The sequence below is a fragment of the Amblyomma americanum genome, chromosome 6, assembly GCF_052857255.1.
Source record: "Amblyomma americanum isolate KBUSLIRL-KWMA chromosome 6, ASM5285725v1, whole genome shotgun sequence".
In the NCBI taxonomy this organism is placed as follows: Eukaryota; Metazoa; Arthropoda; class Arachnida; order Ixodida; family Ixodidae; genus Amblyomma; species Amblyomma americanum.
The window spans coordinates 49,992,170-50,018,288 of NC_135502.1; the positions used below are offsets into that span (position 1 = coordinate 49,992,170).

General features: G+C 46.6%; 1 protein-coding gene across 3 annotated transcripts in view; it reads left to right on the forward strand.

The window, feature by feature from the left end:
• Positions 1-4,946: 4,946 nt before the first annotated feature.
• The window catches only part of LOC144136768 (ATP-binding cassette subfamily G member 4-like), a 94,698-nt gene continuing 73,525 nt past the window's right edge, over positions 4,947-26,119 (forward strand). Inside the window, exons 1-3 of one of the 3 annotated variants that reach the window (XM_077669372.1) lie at positions 4,947-5,083; positions 12,992-13,032; positions 25,447-25,653. In XM_077669372.1, the coding sequence (XP_077525498.1) occupies positions 5,058-5,083; positions 12,992-13,032; positions 25,447-25,653 (274 nt within the window). In that variant the 5' untranslated portion in view covers positions 4,947-5,057. Of the gene's footprint in view, positions 5,084-12,991; positions 13,033-24,626; positions 25,040-25,446; positions 25,654-26,119 lie in introns of those variants that run through there. The other 2 variants (XM_077669373.1, XM_077669374.1) reach the window with 2 other exon arrangements.

A 26,119-nucleotide genomic window follows, 5' to 3' on the forward strand; every position in this document is an offset into this window, starting at 1 on the left:
CATTTCTGGGACACGTGCGCACGCGGACTCCATTTGGGATCAACTGCGATTTTTTGTTTGTGAGGCACAAACAAAAAACATGCACCCTGCCAAAAAACATGCACCCGGAATATTACAAACACAGGAGGCAAAAACGAGCCGAGGCATTAGAAATTAGATTCGGCAGAATTTCGGAATATGAGCTGGCCTATGTAGACGCGGCGGGAGGTTGTGGCGGTTTTACGGTGGCAACGGTCGTCAGTGGCCGGGGCAACCCCGTGACAGCTGCCACTTTGCGCGGGCGGAGCATAAAAGTTGCCGAGGAAACAGCGATCGCGTTAGCTTGCGTTGGAACGGAAATGAAGTTTGTCATCAGTGACAGCAAAACTGCCATGAAAAATTTTAGCAGGGGAAGGATCTCGCCCTTAGCGGCCAGAATCCTAGGCCAGAGAAAGCTGGATACGAAAATTCAAATACTTTGGACTCTGGCGCACGAAGCCGTCAACGGCAACGAGGCGGCCCACGAGCTGTCTCGAGATCTCTATACCGCCGAGACGCTACAGGGCCCCTCGATGACCGTGGGAGCGGAGAGCGCATGCTAAAATATGGGGATATCACGCAGCATTATATATCGGAGCGTAGACTGGTACACCCGCCAGACCCGAAATTAGACGACAGACAAGCAGTGGCGTGGAGGCGACTGCAAACTTATACGTATCCCCACCCGATTATGGCGAACCGCATGTTCCCCGAGGCCAGGAGCGATAAATGCAATCTTTGTGGCGCGAGAGGGAACCTCGACCACATAATATGGGAATGCCCGTACTCTCCCGGGGGGACGCACAATGTAGGCAGTAGAGACACTTGGGAGACCCCGCTGCGCAGCTCAGACCCTGAGCTCCAGCTCCTGCTTGTCCAACTGGCTGAAGAGGCTGCTGGGACCCAAGACCTCCCAGCCTGCATCTGAGGCGGCGGCACCCGCCCCCTGACCTGCGTGTCGGGGGTGGGTAGATCGCCTTATCCGTTGGACATTAAAGTTTAATCTATCTATCTATCCTGTGAGGCGCAAAAAGAAATAATAAACCCAGCTCGTTCCTCCGATCCGATTATGTCCAACAGCGATCTATGTGTATACTTACGCTCTTAAAACTGCTGCACTAATGACGGCGCATGAAAGCCGTCGTGTTCTAGAACTGGGGGTCGTTTAATACTGGGATCGAGGCAGTATGCTAACCAGGGTTGCAAATATTGTTCGTACCATAAGATTTGCTTTGGGGCAAAGCCGCTGGCTTGAAATGAGTATGGCACGTGCCGAACAGCTAGAAAAAAAATAACTTCATTGTGCATACGCTCTAACCACTCTGCGCAAAACGCTGGCGCCCAGGAGATAAGCTTGGTGATTTTTATAATATATCTATGCAGTTTTGCACTGTCCAAACCGACTTTGGCAGACGGCGTGTCGGAACAGGAAACACAGCTCCCGGGGGACCATCAGGTCGGTCGTGTTCTCAGTATCTAAGGCAGTTGCTTTCGTGGACCAGTATATATAGCGGACAGCAATACTCAGTGGGCAACGGAAGGAAAGGCAATGCACAGGCGCTCAACTGACAACTTAAGTTTGTTGCATTGACCTTTCGGTAAATATACAGAAAGCAGCAGTAACAATAAAAACTGACACTGAAAGCCGGACATCTGCAACAGTAATCAATCAGGAAAAATATGGCCCAGCTTCTCAGAAGGAACTCCGATCCTTATCCGGAAGGGCTGTCGTAAAGCAGCGGTCTTTTAGGCTGGCAATTTTTGCTTCTTTTATCTCTCGAGTGATTTCCTCTCCGTGTCTATGCAGCACCCTTGTTTTTTATCACTCAGATATGCACACACAATCGCGGCAGTGAACGACCAGATGTTCTAAAGTCTGCATTGTCACAGTGCAGTTGCGCTTTTTAAATTTTGCATTTAGACATCTGCCGGTTTGTCCTGCGTATGAATAGCCATATGACAAAGACATCGAAGATACGACTCGTTCAGCACTTGATATGAATCGCTGCCGATGATTTGCGGAGCTAACGCGCTTTTTTTGCACCCGTTTGATTCACGTGTTTGCACAGACTTGACAATCAATCAGGAGCCTAAAAAAACATGTACTCTGATTCTTCTTTGTATATTTCTTAAATTGTGCAAACTCTTGTGTGATTAGGGTATGACTTCAATCTTTTTATCCTGCTTATTGACCCCGTTAGCTACGATATAGCGTGTAATTTTTCTTCTTTTTAAGAAAGCTTCGCATTACTGAAGCGTAAATTAATTATGCTGCGCCTGACCAACTTGGAGCGAGCTGAATCGAAATGTAGGAGGAATCTAGCAGTAAGTACTTTAGGTTCATAGTGGAGAATTCAACTGCTACAAGAACAACGACACAGAACAAGAAACGTGCCTATCACAGTAGTTTTAGGCACGTGTCACCGTGTGTTGCTTGTAAGGTCGGTATTGTGCACCAAGTTCCCATGTCACGTGGTAAGGTGTACGTCGGACAGAGTGGACGTTGTCTGAATGTGCGGCTCATGGAGCATGCGAATTGTCGTGACAAGAGTGGCACTCCGAACAATGTGGTGCGCCATTTCACAACTGCCGCGGGTGTTCTCCGCTTTTCAAGACTACTAAAGTGCTAATTCCGTCACCGCGATCGAGCGACGCGAAAGGTATTGGAGGCCTTCCTTCTAACAAAATCGGGGCTTTCATGTGTCAGTGACTTGTCGATTAGCCCTTCCAGTAGAGAGAGAGTTCCTAGATAATCGAATCAGGATCGCTTGGTAATGTTTTCCCGCCTAAACTTAAGCACGTGTTGCGTGAGTTGCGGGGTTTTTTGTTGGTTTTTGCGGATATATTAATGCCTCCGAATAAAACATTTCAGTTGCGAGTAGTGCCGTGTCCCCCTCTGTGTCGTTGGTATTGTAGCGCTTGAAAATTTCCACTATGAACGAGTACCAACTCGCTCAGTTTCCTGCTTTGTACTGTAGGATTTTATAGCCTGAAGTATTTAGTGCTCACAAGCAAATATCGCTAGTCACTTCAGAGTGATGTTTGGCCGCCATACAAAGCCCGTGAGTCAGGCCTTTCGTACCCTGAATGTATGTTTGCGTATAGGCGTGCTTGCGGGAGCTCGGGCGCATTTCTTGAAACTTGAAAACCTCCTTTGTTGGTTAAAATTACGCTAGAAGCTTAAGTTGTGATAGCGGTGCTTTTCTGCATGACATCAAATCAAGTTAAAACAAATCAAATTTATTTCAACCTCACAACGTACATTGCAACGCTGCGGTTGCCGGCAAAAATCGTTCTGGAAGCGTGACGAGACCTACACCCTACTAACAAACACTTGACAGAAGCAGCCGTGATGATCACTATATTAGGAATGAACACAAAGCAATAGGTAAATTCGGAAGAACACAAACGAAACAAAACAAAATGACTTGTGCAATCTCCTTTCAGAGTTAGGAGATACATTCCGGGTTTTGAGTGGCTGGCAAACTGTATTTTAACATTTGCCGCCCATAATTTGTTCGGGTGCCAGGAAATAACCAGCGGTCAATGCTACGCGTGTTGTATACATTGGTTGTATACGGCACGTTGAAAATTACGTACATGTTCTCCAGATCCCTGAACAACAAACATTTCCGAGCCAATCCACAATGATGTCGCCATCAGCTGGTGCAGTTCTTGTGACTAGAGGTTAGGGAAAAGCGAAAAGCAGGGTTGGAACCAGTGGCCCATATACATCGATGCAGAACCACTCACTCGTTATAGCGTCTAAAAAGGTATTTGCTTTGGTAGACAGGCTCCACCATCGTGGCTCCACCACTGCGGCTCCACCAGCTGGCTCCAACAGTTGACTCTACCATCTTCCACCCTAAAGCACACTTTAGGGTAGAAGCCTGGGCTATTTAGAAGCGCACAGTGCGAGAGAATTGCTTTTCTCGTCCTGTGCCCCAGCTCTAAATAGCTCTACCCAGATTTCATTAGCACAACTTGCCATTACGAGTAGGAGACCTCTACGATAGAGAAAAACATTTAAGAGGACATGCCATTTCGGAGTAACCTCTACTCGCATGCTTGGAAACCCAAGCTTTTCTTCATCCTTCGACATCCAACCCTGCGCTCTCCGGGCGCCGTTAGCTCACCTAGGTACACACACATGTTGATCCACCGATCTGAAGCGGAGTACGATCTGTGCGGTATCTAACTGCTTCCTCTCATGTACGTAATCTCTGTCGAGTGAACGTTGTACCGGTGTTCCAGGGGCGTGTTCAACGTGTATTTAATTTTTGTCGAGGCTATAATGTGAATGTACGTGGCGTGACCGAACGTTGTTCCTCGGAAGAGACGCTGTTCCGTTTTTCCAGACTCTGCTCAATACGAGAACGCATACTAAGTAGAGACAGCTATCAGGTGCGCTGTATATGGTTGTTAATTCTGTGGTCTTGCATTACACAGAGCCATTATGGCAAAGAAGATAAAGGAAAGAGATGTTCTCAAGGCCGAACCGGTGGTGCGCCAACAACAGCGTTCAAGTTGGAACGCGAGGCCAACGGCTTGTTTTATTGCTACCCAAGCATTTGCTTTTTTATTTGTGTCATCTTTACTCCGGACTACGGACACTGTTCTTTCGAAACACTTCGAAAATGTTGCCTAAAAGGCGCCTTACTTCGCCTTGTATACATTCCTTAAAAAGGGGGCCATTGTCGCATTCGCAGTCGAAGATCAGTGCTTTTTCCTCCCTCGCGCGTGGTGAAGCCAAGCGCAGCCGATGCCTGGTGCAGTTGCGTCACCCCTTCCGCGTGCAGCTGCACGCGTCGTCCTTCCCCCTCGCTCGCTGAATTCACCTCCTGTGCGTGTATGCGAGATGCCGCCGGCCCCTCCGCTTGTCAGCCTTGGACGCCACTTGAGAAAGCGCCACTGGTGCGAAGCGCTAGCCGTGAAGCGCGTGAGTATCGCCCCGACCCCAGTCAAAGTTGGACGCCTTGCTTCATGTGAAGCCTTGCCGACAGAGTTTCCGACCTGCGCTACCAGCTGCCCCGAACGAGATGGCTGCTCGGCGCGGGAACGCATGGTAAGGGGAAGCGAACAACAGACTTATAATTGGATTTTGGGGAAAGGAAATGGCGCAGTATCAGTCTCATATATCGTTGGACACCTGAACCGCGCCGTAAGGGAAGGGATAAAGGAGGGAGTGAAAGAAGAAAGGAAGAATAGGTACCGTAATGGAGGGCTCCGGAATAATTTCGACCACCTGGGGTTCTTTAACGTGCACTGACATCGCACAGCACACGGGCGCCTTAGCGTTTTGCCTCCATAAAAACGCAGCCGCCGCGGTCGGGTTCGAACCCGGGAACTCCGGATCAGTAGTCGAGCGCCCTAACCACTGAGCCACCGCGGCGGGGCAACAACCGACTTCGCCGGTCACTTTTGAAGGGTCAGCAGTGACGGGGCTCTTTACGCTTTCAGGATAATGCTTGCAGCTATATTTTAATACTCATGCACACAACTAGCGATGAAAATTCAGCTTGAGCTACCAGTGGGCAAATGGCCATTATTGTTAACAGTCGATAAAGCGTTTAAGTGCAGAATTATTTCCTCGCCGGCTGCATAATTAGCTACTTACTATTGTTCACCAGGCTTCTACATTTCCTCCTGCTTGTTTGTTGGAAAACTAAAAATGTGTGTCGTCAGGGTCCAGTCGCGATGCAGCTGAGCGAATTTAGAGATCTTTCGGTAAAAGCTCTAGATGGCGGGTAGAGAAGGGAATTCGCAGTCTTCGGGTCAGGCGAACGCCGGACGCCTTACGCCGCGTGCAAGTCTTCTTGTCTTGGGAGCGTATGTTGATAACTGCGTGCCCATTCCAACTGACTAACCCTAGTATAAGTTACAAAGAGCGGTAACCAGGCTTAGAAATTTAAAAAGAGCCTCACTTTTCGTTACGTTATTTAATATTCAATCAGCCTATTTTAACATCAAGTGTGATATCGTCTGGCGTATATAGCACTTTATTTCGCTAATCATAGATCTGTGCAGAGAAATACTGGCTTGTAGCTGCTTAATCAGCTGTCTCATTGTTTTACGTATCCATTTGCATACCTGCTGAACACTTCTACAAGGAATTAGTTTTTTTTTTCTTCCAATTCCAAGATTACAACGAACATGTTCATTCCGTTGTACCGCGCACAGAGATCTAGCCAAAAGACAGGAACAAAGCAGTGCAGTGTAATATCACAGTGTCTAAACTTCTGAAAAAAACTGACTTTTAAATTTTGTGAAAATTAGATTTCATTTCCAGCACAATATTTCACGTTTTAGCTGCTCTTTGGTGCTCCTCGCAGGCAGTTTTTTTTTGTTTTATCTTGAAATTGGCAAGACCCAGCTGTGTCACTCATCAACTGCATCAATAACGCCTTTATTACGCGTGCTTGTCTTTAAAATGATTTTTTATACCTTTCTGGGTGGCTCTAGAGAACGCATGAAACTTGTAGAAAGCAGAAAAAGAAACATCTCTTTTATCCCCCACACATGTGAAGCTCAAAAAACAACACTGTATCACTTAATAAAGACAATGCATTTGCATGTGAGGCTGAATCTGCAAGAATATTATGCTTATCTGATAGCACTTTTCGCACAATTCACACATTCTTGCCCGAATTCAGCATACCGCGTGAGAAAAACAAGTTGCACCTAAATATTAAGTGCAGTATACCAACTTTAAAAGAGCAAATAATATCGTACCAATTTTTTTAATCAAATGGGCTCTCATTGATGCCGCCAAAAAAACAACAACCAGAGGCCACAAGAGAGCTGGATTTTTTTGGATATTGTTATAGCAGGCGTTGCCTAGCGGAACCAATTAGTGCTGTAGAGAGATATTTAATTAGTCTGCTGGTTAATACCACACCGCTGCGATGGATTCCGAGGATCTCTTTTCAGGCTATTGCTGTTGGTGTTGATGTTGTTGTTGTTTTGAACTTGGTGAGTTGCACGTACCCAAGTGGGGGATAGGCCACGCAAGGAAGAATTCGAAGCCTGATATTACTGGGAAGAATTTAATAAGAGCTAAAAAAAAAGTTACAAAATCAGCCGCCATTTGAGGTGCAGCCAACACAGAGAGCGGGGCAACGTCCTCGTGTTTGGTTCACACGTATCGTTAGCGCAATCCGATATCTATATTCTTGTGGAGACCGACAAAGCAGCGTATATTTGTGCAAAGTATTGATGCAAGTATTTATTCAAGGCCTTTCGGAAAGCAATGTTTAGCACTTTTGCAAAAGAAAAACGGCCAATCCTTGGAACCTTGCCCTCTATGAACAAGTAAGCTACCAGAAGACACTGATGGCGTCAATTTTTTCCGTGGTTTCCCGCCTTTAAAGGACGATGTCTTTACTCGGGACGATGCCACCCACGAGGATCAGGATTCGGTCTTAAGGCGCCCAGCTGCCGAGACCGCGTATTCACGGCAACCTGCTAGAAGAGGTTACCATCAGCAATGCTGGCTGCAGAGGTTTTAACAGCGGCAACGGCTATTCAATTTAAAAAAAAACGTCTTAACTAGAAAGGCAGAGATGTCGCTTGTCGTACAGCTTCACTGGGAGGAATGGGAAAGGCAGTCAGTGGGAAGAGATAAAGGAGACGAGAGAAAAGGGTATGTGGTACGCACGAGTACACAACACGCTGGCGATCCCACAGATGCGAGAGTGTTGTACCTCGTTGTGTACAGTGCATCGCCACAGACTTTCTGGCGTTCGTATGACAGAAGTGTGGTTCAAGCTTGGAAGCTGCTGCAACTGAGACTGCTCACGCGGGCCTTGCTAGGCGTCTAACGTGAAATCTATGCGCCAGACAACCTCGACGTTCATAAACCGAAGTTGCGCGCGCGCAGCAGATCTATAGTTCCTCAACTCAGATTAAGCCATCTACTCATAAGGTCAACATTTCGGCAGAGCCTCATGTAAATCTTCTAAAATATTTCGTAAATCTCAAAAATATTTCGTAACATGAACGGGACGATAAAATTCTTCCGTTCTTTATTATTTGATGAAAAATGGTTTGGTTTATGGGGTTTAACGTCCCAAAGCAACTCAGGCTATGAGGGACGCCGTAGTGAAGGGCTCCGGAAATTTCGACCACCTGGGGTTCTTTAACGGACACTGACATCGCACAGTACGCGGGCCTCTAGCATTTCGCCTCCATCGAAGTGCGAACGCCGCGGCCGGGATCGAACCCGCGTCTTCCGGGTCAGCAGCCGAGCACCATAACCACTGAGCCACCGCGACGGCTCGTTGATTAAAAATGACCACGCTACTTTGTGGGGAGATTTGTATATGTGTTCTGGCAAGTTCAGCTTTGTAGTAAAAGAAGCAGAGTTTATACGATTCAGGTATAATTCAGCTCAACTATAAGAAATCGCTTGCATTGCTGGGAAAACATAAGTCTTTGAGGAACACTCGAATTGGCGCGAAAGCAGTGGCAACCAGTTTATTCGGTCGCTTGCCCCATTGCACAAACTAGCCCGTTAATGTTCACCGGCGACGCGATACAAGCGCATTTTCAATCGACTGCATAAAAAAAAAGACTAGGAGCCAGTAACCACCAAGGCAAAATAAGTTATTCAGTACAGTAGAGAACATAGCAGAATCATGACGAGTCGTCAAGCAGCAATCATTTCGATTCTTTCAGTGCATATCATGCATGCACACAAAAAAAAAAACTCAATTTTCTTCTTAACATGACAAAAAAAGGGGTGGCTCTTTCGTCGAACTTGTCAGGTAAGTTCTGTTTGAAAAAACAAAAAAGCGGATATTTAGGTAAACACTTCAATAGCTGTATAGGTATTATTTTCAGCACTTTGTAAGTTTGAATCTTTACCATTCGCTACGATGTGTACAAAGTTCCTGGTACTATAAACTTTATTTGCTCATGTTTCATGGTGAAGTCAATACTAATGGGAATCACGGGAAACAAGTGGTGGTGGTGGTGGAAAAATTTATTAAAGGCCATTTACAGGAGAGAGTGGGGACCGAGCCTCGGCCGCGTTGCATCGCTGGTGTGCTTACGAGAGTTGACCCTTTAATCTCAGGAATCGCAAAACCCTCGTCATAGCGAATATTGATTCCGTAATTATCCACATACACGGCTTGAGCTATAGATCCGGTGTCGTCAAGTTCTAGAAAGTGGCGCTTTCGAGTAGATTTACCCGGTTTCTCAGTAAGGCTGCAGCGTAAAGTAAACAAGAAAAAAAGATGATGCCCATGTAAGACTACTTTACACTGTTCAATGACTGGTAATTTCTCAGTTTGCGGAAATTTTTCCCGGGAGATTATAGAGACTTGCGCCGCAAAAATATTACTTTTACTCCCTGTGCCTGTCCTAAATCTCTGTTCTAGCGGAAGTCTGAAAGCAAATTATTGATGAACACTTCTGTGACTTCCAGTTTTCGCAAATTCACTGCAGTGGGCATTGATGTCTATAAATGTTTGTAAATAGTCTACGTACCAAAGCTTCACCGTACGCTAAGAAACGAACCGTATGGGACAATACTAAGGGTTGATTTCGGACATCTGAGGCTCTGAAACATGCACTGAAACCTTAGTACACGGGGTTTTTTTTTTTGCATTTGGCCTCCATCAAAATGTGGCCTCCCTGACAAATTCGAACAAACAACCTCGCGCACAGCAGTACAATATTACAACCGCTGAGACTGAGCAGCTAGCTTTTTTTGTGTCCTAGCTTCTCCTCGAGCAAATATATTGGAACCCATTGCTCTGCAAAATTTCCGCACTTAACAAATATTGCATTCTGCAAACACTGCGAGGCCAAGTAGGCTCAGGAAAACAGGGGGACGACATTTCGACATTTCCTTGGGTGACACAGCAATGATTACGCATATTCACGTAAGCTCCATATGCGACGCAGTCGTTCAGTGCGGGCATTAGCAGCAGTGAGATCAGAGAAAACAGTGACCGTGGCCGTTTAGAGTGCAAGTTAGAATTTCGCCATGATTGAGAAGAACGTGTGATAGACAAGGATGTATAGTTTCGTAGGATGTCACATTTTAACCGTGGCCGTGTGCGAGCGGCTGAACTGCAATTTCCGAAGAGGAGACGCTACACGCTCTGACGCACTAGAAATTAACTTTAGCAAAGCAGAAATTTTGGCTAATTGGAGCAAACTTCTGCTCTCCAACATTTAATTGCCAGACAGTTCCATGTTGCTACGCTAACCCGTTTATGCAACGCAGATAACCGTTCGCACGATTTTAATAACTGAGCATGACTCTAGCACTTAAGCTAACCGTGCAAAACGGACTAAGTTCCCAGTGTGTGTTCGAGACGTGTGCACATATCTCAGGTCAGAACTGCGCTAATCGATGCAAATAAGTTAGATTTTCAGGTGTGTGCATTAGCTTATATTAAGAAGAAATTGTTGTTATTGTTGTTGTTTTCATTCTATAACCGGTGGTTTATTAACTGTTAGAGAAAGAATATTCTGGCAGAATGATTGGCAATCTAACTCATTAACTTCTGCAAGGGGGATATACACGACTTGCCTCCACAGTCGATATAGCAATGCCAACGCTATGAGGAAAGCGGCAGTGGTTCGTTCAGCCACACGGATCTGTCGATAGTGAGTTATATTTGCACCATCTATATAAAGAACCCGTAACAGGTGGATCTCAAACCAAGTTCCATAGCTAGGAATGAATCCACAACTTTTTATCCGCAACGTAAATAGCTGACGTAAACGGTGACGTAAATGCTGACGTTAAAGGTTGATGTGACGCTGGCCGAAATACTGCTCCGTAGCTGTTTGATGGAGCACGTTGAAAGGCACTCGTTTCGGTCAAGGAAGTGCCTCTTCTCATCGAGGCTGTTCAAGCAAGTATCCTGGTCATCGGTTTCGGATGGTTTATTGCAAGTACGACTGGGCTCATGCGAGAGTCAAGGCGGAAAGCTCGCCTCGTTGGTCGTTCATCGTATTTAAGAAGTCCAGCTTCAGATAAGGAGCAAGAAAGAGCGTTACCGCGCGCGTTTCCTGTATCCTGTCTTTTCTTTCTTGATCCTCTTCAGGAGCGCTAAACTTTTTTTATAATACAGTGCGGGAACTTATAGAAACTGCGGAATTTTCAAGCGAACTGCTTAACTTTTGGCAGTAGTCACTTGGAACCGATTTTACTTACAGCTGGCGTTAAAAGTGGTGAACTAAAGGTGCACTTTACGAAAGCACGCAGACATTCTATAACCTCCATGTGCCTCGACGTACAGGTTTTCGCTTTGTGTATCGTGGAACCAAAGAACAGATCAGGCAGCGAAAAGGCGGCAACAACGAGCTCAGCCGTGTCCAAGTAAACCTAAAGCTGTTTAAGGTAGAAGTGTGCCTGTCTCTATAGCTTAATTCTATTCGTGACCTGGGGCAGCATTCCGTAAATGTTCACTTCTTTTCATTCCATTTAGGTCCTGTCATTCGTCCTGTTCCCATTGCCGTAGGGAGTTAGAACAGACGTCACGCTAGTCGGGACAGAACCATGCACATTAAGCCGCCTGTTTGCATAAAAGCACGTCAGATCCCATGTCGCACTGACTGACCGACGCCGACGCCCTCGAGTGAAGGGGAACACGACGCGTTTAACACGTCTTACGTGGTTTATTGCCACTAATTCAGTCTCGACAATTAAACTAGGTGTCGTTTGTGCGGCGAATCGGCGCAGCGTGGTCCGTGTGATTCAGCCGGACTGGATGCGGCGACAAGAGGGTGGCTCAAGGTGGCTAGTGGTGATGCAGCGACCAGCAGGGCTGTGTGTGTGTGTGTGATTAGCCGTTTGCTTTCCTACCTGCTGTTGTTTTAGTCACGTTGACTTTAGGCCCGAACCAAATCGGAAATGAAATGGATCATTACAGAATGCAGCCCCAGGTTCTTCATCTTCTAAAGTTTTGTTTCGATTTCACCTCGTTTGGTCCTCTCCCGTTGATCATTGTTCTCGGTGACGTAGGCCATGGGGATGACGTCACTTAGGTCATGGCAGAAACACCGCAGTGATGCCACTTGCTTGCATAAACGCGCAGCCCCACGTCCATGCCGCACCGGCGGAACAGCGCCGACGAATGACGGAGTATGATGGTGTATCTCTCATGACCGTGGAGCTTTCTCAAAAAGAAACTGTGCGGTGGTTATGCGCCGATTGATGGATCGTGGTCCCTGTGACTGCAGAAATTTGCGGGGAAGAGACAGTTACCCGGATGTAGTACCCCCTTGCCCCATCGAAGCATAAATTTAAGCCCTGTGGCACGATACGGTCTTTAAAAAAGAAAGATGGCAACAATGGACTATGGCCTGCCCAAATTGGGCCTGCCGGGTCCTGTATTATATTCCCCTGACTAACCGCTAAAGTAAATTAAAACAGCTGTTTAATGTTTGACGACATCAAACAAGCCGTGCAGATGCACCGAAACCCTTCAGGTTATAATTTCGTCTTGTGATATGTGCTTCGCTTAGGTCACAAAAATAACTTCATTAATGGACTACTTCTTTGTCGCGGAGTAATTCAGTGCAGCAGTCATGAATGTGGGCGGAGCTTCACTGCAGACTTAAGTTGCATCCGACTATAGGCAAAGCTGCCTCTTTAGCTTTTAGTTGCTCGCTCGCAAGGCATGTATGGTTGCTGGGGCATCTTACTCCTCGTTAATAGGCATTATATTCATTCCGTATTTAATGAATGAATGACTGATCTCGAGAAATAATAAACCAGACTGAAAACGAATTTATTAGGGCTTGAATAGAGAAATGGAGAACAGAGCCGAGATGACGACATGGGAGCAGACATTCATGCAAGCAGAGGTACAAAAAAAAATGGAATGTTTCTCGCGGAACGCTATACATTCTTTTCCCTATGTCTTTTTTCTTCACTTGAGAAAGTCTATTCTGAACCCGAAACGAACAAGTGGGTCAGGCGATGACCCGGGCTCCATATTTCCTGCAGGCGCCGCCGTCACGGTCTGGAGCCGACCCTGCTGCCAACAGGTCAGTATCAAATCATTCGTTCCGGCCCACCGTACACGGCACGTGGAGGACCAAAGGCAGCAGCATAAAATCACAGGCATTGATCCAACTCTGCATCGCCTGCGAGCTCCCGCCACGTTTGCGTAGTGGCTGAGGCATTTCTCCTGCTGCGTACGAAGTCACGGGATCGAATCCCGCCCGTGGCTGCTGCATTTTAACCCATATATGCCAATAGCGTCCTGCATGTAGGACACCGCTTTTTTTGCACAGCAACTCTGCGTGTTTATTGTGCAAAAGCATGTGACCGCTAGCATAGGCTCAAGAGGGTTAAACTATTCCTGTGCGTGGGTTATGTTGGGTGCGTTTGGTTTGGTGTTTTGTGTGCGTTCAGAAAAATCCACAGTCTTGTCTGGAGGCCATTTTTGAATTTCGAGTCCAGCGACTACATATAATGCTGCAATAAAACTCAAATACTTTTGGGGATTTTGCATAAGAAAAGCACCGCGCGTGATGAGAAATGTGACTTTAAAGTCTTTGTCATATGTTTGAAGCTTTACCGAACGTAGCAGGTAGCGAATTTCCCTATAGTATCGTACATTATAGGACGGCTCAAATCTTTGTGGTGATATATTTCCACCAGTTAAAAGATGATTCTGAATTAGGAAGTGAAATCAACATTCTAGATCGAAAAAATATTTTAATTTTTAAGTTTTGGTTTATATGGGTTGACGTAGGTAAAATTTAAAAAAAAAATCGAAGGCAAACAGCTGTGTTCCTTGTGGTGTTACTACACGTGAAACAACTTCTGTTGGTAAAAATCTATTCGAAGACATTTACGTTAAACCACGTTCCTCAAATCCCACATGCAGTATGTTGTGATCTTAACGATACCATACCATACCATGACATACCATACCATACCATACCATACCATACCATTCAGGTCCATCTGCAAGCTGATACCGCATTGGTATTGTGCACTTTGTTGATTAAGGACGAGCCAGCAGCATCACGTGATTTTTTTTTTCTTTCTGGATTCACTCGGTCGCACTCTTGGGCACCCAAGTGTCTCCCCACTGACGGAAAGCACCGTTTGCAGTCCGGCCATTTTCACGCAATCAGGAGTTGCCCTGCGCTAAGTGTTGTGACAGTCTTGTTGACGCGGCGAAAGATTGATTGTCTCTTCGCTTGCTGCTCAGCGAGCCGCTGCAGGACCATGTCTTGTTTACAGTGGCTGTCGTAGCGTGCGTTGACAACGCCGAGCTGTAGCAGCGTGTGCGCCTTCCTGCTTCGTAACGCACAGGCAGCTAAGTAAGGCGCCGTATAGGAGCGCTTAATGACGCAGTAGAACGTCGCTGTCTTGTACGCTGTTGACAAAATGAATTAGCCAATGTTAGCAGATGTTCACGTCGTGCCATTATACTATACAGGGTGTTTCACGTAAGACTCTGCAAAATTTAAAAAACTGGCTTTTTGAGTTAGAAGAGCGCTTTTTCCGACATTGCATTGTTAGTGGCGTAGTTCATCACTATACAGCTAAGGAGTGCTAAATAGCAGGCTGATTAACTAATATTCAATAGTTACCTTTTAACTGTTACTGTTAGAGTCTTTAATTATTTAGAGACCTGTAGCCCACCATAAGAAATATCCAAATCAGTTTTTAGAATTCCGAAAACGCGGTTACCCTTAGCGCTGTGGCCTTATAAATTTTGTCTGCATCGTGCCCAAATGCATGGGCTTACGAGAAGCTTGCATGCAAAGCCAACTGTCCAGTGCTCGTAACTCGTCGAAATAGCTAAAATTTGTTGGGCCGCAAAGCCGACGGTAACCACGTTTTCGAAATTATAAAAACTCATATTGATATTACTTACGGTGCGGAACACGTCTCTCAATAATTAAGGAGCTTAATAGTAATAGTTATAAACTAACTATTCAATATTAGCTACCTAACCTGCTAGTTTGCACGTCTTAGCTTTATCTTTATGGACTACTCCACTGATAATGCTGAGCCGAAAAAAAAGCGCTCTTGTAACTCAAAAAGCCTATTTTTGAAAATTGTGTAATGTATTAGGTGCTATTAGGTGAAACACCCCGTATAGGTAGAGCCTTTTCGGCAGTGGGTCTTGATCTCCAGCTGTTTATTTTTTCTCCTTATTCGTGTGTTTAGTACAGGGCACGTCATCTTTATGTATAACGCCAGGACAGTGCACTATGGAGCCATCCAGCGACGTCTAACGGTGTCTTCTGGGATTGAGATGCATGTGAGCATGCGCGCCCGCATATGGAGACAAGCCTTTGCTGTCTTGCCGCCGGGCGGAAGTAAATGATTTAGTTTTTCCGGAGAGTGAAGCAGCGTGTGTCGAATGGGGAGATGGTGTAAAGGTAACAGCCCATTCACTGAGGGTCATTTCACTCGTTAGTTTCAATTCACAGGCCAGCCTATATACTATGTCTAGCTTTTTTTCCCCGCTCGATTGCTAGACTTAGGCACGCTGCAGGTGTCGGATTTGTGGCTGAAATACTGCTAAGGAAAGAACTACAAAAGGGAGGCAAGATGATTGTCTCGGGCGGACGCCACGACGGTGACGTCTTGCGAGAAATGGATTCGGCCGCCAACTGCCGCTAAAGAGACGTTGGACTCACAGTGTAGGTTCTCGTGCGATACCTCCATAGTGACTCACACCCAGCCCTCTCCTGCCTTTCTTACCCCCGTTAGACCTGGATCCAGCCTTTTTTAATAAATTCATCTCTTTCTCTTTCGGGTTCGCGCTGGAACTACCTTAACTGCCGCGTCCTCAGTGCCCCCCGAGGAACGGAGTCCCTGCGGTGCGAACAAGATCCCGCAAGATGAAGGGGTTCAATAGGCCTTGGCTCTAGTTTTCTACTGCGGGTGACAAAGCGGCAAGTCTTGTCGGTATGTGTGGTCCCGGGTGGTAAAAAGCAGCACGTCCCGAACCCAGCAATCAGCTGTATAGACGTGGGTATACAGATGACTCAGGAGCACAGCGTTCGAGCGCGGTACGCAAGGGTGACGCGAACTGTACGTGGTTTCTCTCTCGAAAGAAAACCAAAAAACTGTCAATTCAAAGCTGGGAGGGAGACAGAAATAAAAATAAACATGGATATGACCTACCTAACCCCTCCTAGGCAGTCTAGGAGAGTAGGATGAAGTCTACAAACTGTTAACCCACATCTGAGCATGAAAGTATAGACGGAAATTACAACATGCTGTGAAAGCGGCTTCGCCCGAGTGTGCAAAATGAAACGGGGCAAACTGCTCCGTATTAATCACGGTAACAGCCGGAACCTGAAGAAACACAGCTTGGAACAAACGCCGGATGCTTTCCCGCACGGCTTGCAGCGTGCCCAACGAGTACACGAAAGTCTACGTATTCGCAAGGTGCGCGTGCTTCTTCGAGAAAAATACTGACCCATGTCAAGCGGCCTGACGCGGTGGACCACTGACTGCTGCTTCCGGCTGCTGACGAATTCGTCCCAACAGGAAACGGACACATTTCGGCGGCGGTTGAATTCCATATAGCTTTTGCACACTCGCATTTCCGTGATACTGGAGAACCTGAAGTGCCCGAAAGCAATCTGGAGCTTTTGCCTTGCACCGAGCCTCACAAACGACAGTTTTTTTTTCTTTCACACGTAAAACTCCACAAATGAAGGACTCAATCAATCAAGCATCCACTTTTTTTAATCGCGTCTATTCTTTAGCTCCATATTAGTCTATTTAGGAAGTGCTTTCATACTTACACTTAGCTTTGAAGTGTCAACACCCTTCTCCGTTTCTTGCCAACTTGAGACAAATGAAGCTGGGGCTACCTTCGAGTGTAACATGCTGCGCAACACTCTCCGCACGTCAGTCATCTTAACTCCCATGGTTGTTTTTTTTTTTTAATGCGATGGCATAGTGAGTGAGCTGGACCATTTTGCGTTGACACCGCGATGTCACATAGCCATGCTAGGCTGCCTATAGGCAGTAAGCAGTGGTGTTTTGGTATATGGGGGTGGCGTGATGCTGTGTATGGCAAAACTGTATGTGTGGATCAGTCATACGGCCAGCCATGACTCATGACGTAGCCGGAATTGACGTCACCAGATCGGGTGTGACGTCAGCTAAGCTGGAAATGACGTCACCATACCGCAAGTTTGTCGCGCTCAGGCGTCAAGTGGTCCTATACTACCGCATCACACCACAGAATGGAATTAGGCTTTCCCTAAACTTTTTTTATCTCCTGCATTCCCTAAGTGTTCCGCTTCAAAATGCAGAGATATTGGTTTCTGGGTCACGTTACGCAATCAAACCGCTTGAAATATTATTTGTAGTGGCAAACAGAAAACAATATAAGCACAAGAAGTCGAGGAGAAAAATTGGTAAAGAAGCTCATAAACTGAGCCTGTACTTACAACTGCCATGCTTCTGATCAGCCGGAGGTCGCGGAATTGAATCCCATCAGCGGCGACCGCATTTCGTCGGATGCGCTTCGCAAAGACACCCTTGTGCTTTGCTATGCTATTGCACGTCAAGATCCCCAGGTGGTCGCAGTTGATCTAGAACTCTCCATTACGCAGCCATCATAACCCACGTTTAGCTTTGAGACGTTATTTACTACTGACCACTATCATACCATGATCTCCTTTCTTCTAATTTCAAGTGCGTGCTTTATTTTTCTGCTTTTCTGAGTCTTTTGGAGTTCCGAAAAAGGTGGTCTTGACAGTTCGAAGGTGTTAGTTTAATCCTACTGTATCCTCTTCACTCTTTTATTTTTTGACCCTGAAAATAATGGTAACCATACACAGTCATCCACTCTGTCCAACATCATGAATGAAACGAGTTTCTCGGAGTTAATTTATCCTTTGTTCTCTTTTTATTCTTGACATCGCTCTCATAGTGTCTGCATTACAGTGAGGATAGAGAGTAGAAAGCAAACTATGAATCCCAATGAAGGCTATACTGATGTAAAACACCCCACTGCGCTCACAAGGCCGGCTATACACCCTAAACACAAGTTCGCCTGTGTGGGAATAAAAAGGGTGTTATATGCCCTCTAGAGCGCACTACCTATTATAAAAGGGGGTGCGCAATAGGATAGACTATTCATTTTTATTCCTTTTTGTTTAGACGTGCAGCCTGTACTAAAGCCACGTTGAATTATTAAAGCTCTTCACTAAATAGTTATTCAGCGTGAATGTCGTGCCGTAGTATGGTGCCGTTTTTTTTTTTTTCAAGTGTTAGTCTGAAAGCTTCATATCGAAATATGCGTACAATATTTGCCAGAAGTAACCAGACTGCATGGTTTGCTTCTCGTTCGTATATTAGAGTCGTTACGGCTTCCATCCTGATCAAAGAGGTCTTGGAAGATGAGGACAAGCGTTCTCCTTGTCATAAAGAGATTAAGAGCTTGAAGGCTGTCATAAGAGCTTCAATATACGACTGAGAAGCAAACCGTGCAGTCTGGTTACTTTTGGCAGACGCTGTACATATATTCGCGTACGTATGTCTTCCATGTCACATTTTCAAGTTTGATGTCGCGCGCGGGTGAAAAGAACAGCAATATTTGGAGCAGGAAAATTTCCAGATAGATGTGAAAGTCTACTTTAGGTTATGAGCTGCAAGGGAAGGCAAAAATGTGTCAGAAAAAAAGAAGAAAAAACTAGATAAACCGCGAGTCGGCAAGGCAAAGCGAAGCTATAGTATACGGAAAAAATCGCGTACGAGTAGCATTATAGCAAACGCGAAAATAGATGCTGTTAAGCAAGCGGCCCTGGTTTCAGGTACGTGGATCGAGCAGCTGTTCCCGAAGCAGGAAACCATGTCCATGCACGAAACATAAAACACATGGAAAAACAAGTCCCTCAACGACTTCTGTTTCCTGTTAGGGTAGACGAGCAGTAATATAAATTGCTCGTTGTCACTGTCAAGCTCGCAGTGACAGCATGCGGGCGTACGAGAGAAGTGTGACTGTTCAGCCGGTGGCAGCTGAGGATATGTAGTTGGTTTATGGGGTTTAACGTCCCAAAGCGACTGAGGATATGTAGTGAGTGACGTTGTTTGATGTCGTGTGCGGGGCTATGTAGCTGTTGTAAGGCAGTCGGTTAGTTGGAAGCTGCATGTAGAAGCTTTGAAATGGTTGTTCAACAGAGAAAGCTTGACAGAAATTTGAACTGCCAGGGTAATATAGTGGAATGCGAATTAGAATGAGCACACTTTGCAGTAAACCATGCCCAACATTCTTGGACAAAAATTTGGATATTGGAAAATTGTAAGGTTCAAGATATCCAAAATCGTAAGGGCCTGCCGCGGTGGCTCAGTGGTTATGGCGCTCGGCTGCTGACCCGAAAGACACGGGTTCGATCCCGCCGGCGGTGGTCGAATTTCGATGGAGGCGAAATTCTAGAGGCCCGTGTACTGTGTGATGTCCGTGCATGTTAAAGAACCCCAGGTGGCCGAAATTTCCGGATCCCTTCATTACGGCGTCCCTCACAGCCCGAGTCGCTTTGGAACGTTAAACCCAATTAACCAAACCAAACCAAAAGGGGCTATGTAGCTGTTGTAAGGCAGTCGGTTAGTTGGAAGCTGCATGTAGATGCTTCGAAATAGGGATTCAGCAGAGAAAGCTTGATAGAAATTTGAACAGCCAGGGTAATATAGTGGAATGCGAATTAGAATGAGCACACTTTGCAGTAAACCATGCCCAACATTCTTGGACAAAAATTTTGAATATTGGAAAATTTTAAGGTTCAAGATATCCAATATCGTAAGGGCCTGCCGCGGTGGCTCAGTGGTTATGGCGCTCGGCTGCTGACCCGAAATATGCGGTTTCGATCCCGGCCGCGGCGGTCGAGTTTCCATGGAGGCGAAATTCTAGAGGCCCGTGTACTGTGCGATGTGAGTGCACGTAAAAGAACCCCAGGTGGTAGACATTTCAGGGAGCCCTCCACTGCGGCGTCCCTCACAGCCCGAGTCGCTTTGGAACGTTAAACCCAATAAACCAATTAACCAAACCAAACCAAAATTGTAAGGTACTGTTATGAAAATATTAAAGGTTATAGTCCATTCTTCCGATGTAGAGCAAAATATGTCTTTTTTTTAAGTTTTTCCATCACTCGCATCGAGCATCGAGCAGTGAAGACTGCCATATAAAACCAATAAGGAACGCTTTTGACGATAGCAAAAACTTAAATAGCAAAACGGCACCTCTTCTTCCTTTCTTCTTTCACTCCCTCCTTTATCCCTTCCCTTACGGCGCGGTTCAGGTGTCCTACGATATATGAGACAGATACTGCGCCATTTCCTTTCCCCCCAAAACCAATTATTATTATTAAAAAAATGCGAGCCAGTCGAAGGGAGATCTAAGGACATATTGATTGTTATAGTGAAATATTACGAAACATAAAAAACTGCGTTCATAAACTATTTCCCGTTCAAAAATGGTTTTGTCCAGAATTGTTGGGTATGAAGTATGTTCAAAACCATTCCATTAAACTGCAGTCCCACAGTTCTTAGTATCCTTCATTCGCGGCTGATGCTGTGTACTATGACATTTCAGCCTCCATCGCCTGCACAAAGCGTTTCTTACATGAGTAGCTGCCCCCCCCCCCCCCTCCTCCTGACAAGTTTTTTTTTCCACAACTCCAAAGAAAATCGCCATTATGTTGTTTCGCTTTTAACTCTGACAGAGGTCAATATCATAATATATTATTCGAACCCTGATCTCGAAGGGTACCGTGCGCGTCGAAGTAGAAGCTGTTATGCTAATAGTCTTCCAACCAATGTTTCGCGCTTCACATCTTTTAGCATAGAACCATGCTCTCGGAAGCAAGAAACTGATGCCGGCTTCAGCTGCTTTCTTTCATCGTTCCTATTGCTCCACCCCATTCCTTTTTAATTCTTGAATTTAATTGCACAAACTCATTCTTCACCACGTACAATCAATGCCGGTGGCGTACGCTGCAAACATTTGTACATCATAAGGAGCAGCAGTTGGGAGGGCCAACACTAGAAGTCTGAATAGTTAATGCACTGACCACCGTTAACGCGATGACAACAGTGTGGAGTTCGAGTCACGCTATAGTGGAAGGCTGGGGATTTATATAAGTTTCCACTTCCTGGCATACTGTGCACCGCAATCTCAGTACACGGCCGTTCTCGCATTTATGCTCGGTCGACAAACAGTCACCGTACCCGGGATCAAATCGGGATCAAACCAGGATCAAATCGTGATCAAACCGTGATCAAACCAAGTGAAAGTCGTAGTCCTTAAGACACCGCGGTGGGGTGTGGTCAGTACAAGCATCCCGTAGAGAGTGCCGCATCATGCAAGTAGCTGTAAATAATTCACTTAAATGGGTAACGTGGTTCTTTTTTTGTTGCGCTTTTTATTTTTTACATTTTCACTTTTAGTCCTTCCTTCCTTCTATCTTTCCTGATGTATTTGCTCGTTTGTTTCGGCCGTCTTTCTTTTCCCCTTCGTTCCTCTCCTTGCTGTGGAGCAAAATAATTCTTTTAAAGTTTATCCATCTCTCGCATCGAGCAGTGAAGGCTGTCATATAAGACCAATAAGGAACGCTTTGGCCAGGATGAAGAAAGGGCAACGAAAATCACTGAAGACATTTAAACGTAAGGGGAAGGCTTCGTGGCAATTTTTTCTCGACCCTTTACTTATTTCTCTCCATCTTAGACCTTACAACTTCGCTGTGCAGGACAGCTTGTATGGACGTTTAAAAACTTTTGCTTCACTGCTTCCAGGTATGCGTGTAAAAAGAATGAAAACAAAAATGCTGCGTTCAACTTGCCACTCCACCAGAGGCCAACAACAACAACCGACCGCACACAACAACAACGAACGCACATAGGAGGCCATTGCTCTACATTTTAATGGATCAATCTGGAAGGCCATGCAACTGCCGGAGCAAAAAAATCGAGCGTCGGGCTCGGGACTTCACCCCGCGCGTTTTAAAAATACATTCAGACGCAACCGTGACAGAGTGCCTGCTGCGGCCTCTACACGTGCAGGGACGCGGTCTGTTTCCAACGACAGAGATTCCATTTCTTTCCCTATTGTTGGATTTCATTGCATTACATATTTTGTTGTGTGCAGTTTTTCTCAGCGATTATATCTCTAATGGGAATTGAAGATTTGCAAGCTAAATTAGTGGCCACTTGAATTGCACATACATTTAAAGCAATGAAGCAAATCTGCAATGAGTAAAGCAAACTTTCATTCTTGGTTTCAATCTGTGCAGTGAAGACTAGAGTGCACAGCTGCGTTTGAGGTGCAAACTTCAGTGTTTTAATTATGTTTTTTTTTTTGCTGTCAAGAATAACAGGTGTTACTGAGAGGCGCTGCATGTAGGTGTGGGACAATAACTTCATGCAACTTGAATCAAGTAGCATTGCGCCATTATTTACCAATAAGTCTCGAACATGTTAGCAATGAGTCATCAAGGACGTACAATCCGCTGAATATTCCATTAAGTCCATTAAAGATTCACTCTCAGTGCCGCCGATGTAACCGTACGTTTTAATGCCATCGAAATTGAAGCAAATATAACTTGGATACTACCTGTAGCACTTCCACGACCGCTCCTACAGATAGTTTCTGCGTGTAGTAACATTGACCGGCGTGCAAAAGATGTGTTATAAATAGATAATGAAATATTTCATCTAGGGACTTTTATCATGCGTCCCGCGGCGCTCTGTGATGTACAGTCAGGCCGGAATTAAACGAGAACAGCGCCTGTGAACAAAACAAAATATTTTACCCGTCAGCTGTCAGCTGCAGTACACAACCAGCCTTACTCACGTTTCTGGGTAAAGGGTCTACTGAAGTGCATATTCATAAGCAGGCTGTAAAGAAATATCTCCACGCAAAGCCCACAAATGCGACATATGCGTGTTCGCTTTGCATTCCGGCCAAGCTGTACACTCTTCAGATCAGGATAAGCGCGCTGCCACTCATCTTTTTAATGGAGGTTCTGACTTAGGTTCATGCATGAGCGGCGTGAGTTAGCTTTTCCCAAGGTCAGCAAAAGGCTCGGACGCCCTGCAGATTTGAGTGCTTTAGTCCTTCGTAAAAACACCGCAACCTTGAGAGAGGTCAGCGCGTGCAGTAGGGAGCACTGACTTACGTGTTCAATGAGAGCTGCTCCAGTTTCATGAGAGTCAACTTTGATAAGGAACTGAACCTTACCACCAAGCTGAAAGCGATTACATAATAATTCGAATGAGGTACAAAAAACTAATTAAAAGAAATCTGGAACCAAGCTTTGGACCATAAGAGGCCACTGAGAACATTCTTTTTTCTCATTAAAAAAAAGCGCTTGGTCGGCGACATTTTCGAGCAGCGTTGTAATTAATAAAACTCGGAACTTCAGACTGCTACCAAGGTCATAATTCTGATTAATGAAGGTGTCCTCTTCTCCGTTGTATTTCAAACCTCTCTAGATATGTGACCAAGGAAGTTCTCTTAATTTCGTACGAACAACTGCTTCGTCGATTACCGGAAAAAAATACTTCGTGGATATTCAGTCGTTTCATGCTTGCAGAGGCAATGTGACAGCTAGTTTTTCCGGCGGCACTTCGTCGATAAAGCAGGCTTCAGCGTAGTCTTCGTCAAAAGTTTGTAGCCCGCTGGAGCCATGAGGCTAGAGAAGCAGCGCATTGCCCATGGCGCTTGTTGTTAGCGAGGATGCACCAGACAGGGAGTCATGTCCGTCGCGTTCTCATGCTCAAGCTGACAATCAGGTGAGTCGTGCTGGCTAGCTGTTAGATCAGTTTGTCAAAGACCATTGCAAGGAAAAATTTGTGCTAAACTGAGTGGACTTATAGGAGAGGAAAATGGGAAAGACAGGTGCAAATTTGCGTTTTCTCTCCTAAGGTCGTCTGTTTGCGCAACATTTGTTCGTAGCAACAGTAACGTGCCTCCTCGCCTGATGCATCATCTCTACCGACAACAACCGCGGATAGTGGCACTGCTGGTGGGCATGCAGCGGTCCCTCTCAATCGTGTGGGCTACAAACTTGTGACAAAAAGCGTACATGGTCTGGCACTGTCCAGGTGGGATCGCCAAGCTCGAGTTGGAAAAAACAGCGGCATCCGTCTGCTGCAGACAACCCTTGCGTCCCGGTCCTCCTTTCTTTTACTGACCACGGCGCCAGCAAACATTTCGCAACGCCGACGCAAGGAACAAAGAAGCACGGACAACGGCGTGAGGACCAGTTCCTGGCAGCTTCGTACCGGTCCCCCTTCGGCCGCGTCCTAGCGTTTGCTTGTTTTCTTTCCCACCTCTGGCCTTCTCATTGCATGTTTTAGTTCCTGCTTCCATTCCTTTGTCTGCCGTCGTCAAGGCCAGCGCACAGGGCCGACAGCCCGTCCTTGCCCGAACCATCGGAGGGCCTAGCCGGGCGCGACGGCCGGCGATGCAGCGCGTACGTTGACGCCTCGCCTCCGTGAGCCCGCGGCGGCGTCTGAGCGGGCTCAGGGGCGAAACAAAACATCAGAGCGGCCTTACGAGAGCGGAGGCTGCATCTGGCCGTTGCGTGCATGCAAGGGGGAAGAGAAGGGGGGCGGTAGCGACGCGAGTGCGCCTGCACCGGGAACGACGACTGCGGCACGCTTTCTCGTCCGAGTGCACGTGCACCTACGCGCCCTGAACTGCGAGAGCGAGAGGAAGTAGAAATGTGAGGAGGAGAGGGAGGATGGATTCAGTCTCCGCCGGCGGTGGAGTTGGTTGCTCTTTCCGCGCGCGCAGACAGCGTTTGACTAAGCCAGCTGCTGCCTTGGCGCGCCGGCGTCTGTGAGAATAGGCCGCACTTCCGCTCGCTACCCGGACGCCGCGCCGCGGTATACGGAGAAGAGCAGGCGAGCGAACGAACGAGGGAGCGGTGCAGAGACAAGGAGCCAAGCACTACGTCACGCGTTTTCGTTGTAAGTCGCGTTCTCGACATTTCGCAAGATGAGACGGAGCCATCTGTGAGTCAGGGGCAGCTGACTGCACGCTCAGAGTGACGCCTCGCGGTAAGTGCATGTGCACCCGGCCTGGAGTCTCAAATTCACTGCAACGAAGAGCGCGGCTCGTTCCTTTGTTAACGTCATCTCGCCCATCACGTGTCACTCGGATTGTCGCCGGTAGACAATAGGCAAGACGAAGCCGCGGCTTCTTTTGTCTTCTCGGCGATTCCTTCCCGCTTTGAACCTTGCGCTGAATCGCGATCGGTTCGCATCCGGTGCGATCGTCTGCTGTTCCTGTGCGTGTCGTGGCTCTGTGCATGGGAGCTCGTAGCACAGAGTTGGCGGCAGCAGCGGCGGTGGCCACACTTTGTTTGGTTCCTCTGAGAGTTCCGTCGGTTGCGGTAGTGTGTGCGTGTGTGCTGGAGGTGCGCCACTGAGTGAATCTCGCGACGGTGTCTTGGACTGTTCTGCAGGGAAGACATACCGTCACGCGGTCTACAGGCGATTACCAGCGATGCCCGGGTCGCGGCAGGAGGGCAGTCTTCTCCTCGGCAGCCCATCATCGGACGGTGGCGCTGGCAACGGTCAGTCGGCGAGGGATGGCAGCAGGCCATCACCGTCGGCCGAATCCGCACGCAGGAATTCCTCCAGGATGAGCGACGAAGGCAGCCCCTACGTTGGTGAGCGCAGATTGCTCCTTCTTGTTGTGGACAGCGATGTGGTTTGCCGTGTTCCCTTTACCTTTGTTTATTCAGCACTCGTCGTGTCTTCTGGCGTCGTCTTGTGTGTCGCGCCGAGTCGCAAAACAACTAAGTGTTCGGTATTTCAACATGAGCAGAAACGCGGCCATTTAGATTAGTCAATGTTTCTCGCTTTAAAAAAAGAATCAACTTCTAAACGAAGGAAGGGAGAACAATTTAACAATACACAAAGTAATAAATCATTTAACTTGTGCGATGAGCAATTTAAATCATCTCAGACGGTAGACATAACTGCTTACAAAATGCTAAAGGTTGGACTAGACAAGCGTTCAAAGCGCGCTTTCAATAAAATTACAATTAGCGTACAGCGCACGGCTGTTGTAAGGCACTAAGGTTCCCTTGAGCACTCCTTGCTATGCACAGTGAAATTCTTCCGGATGTAGTT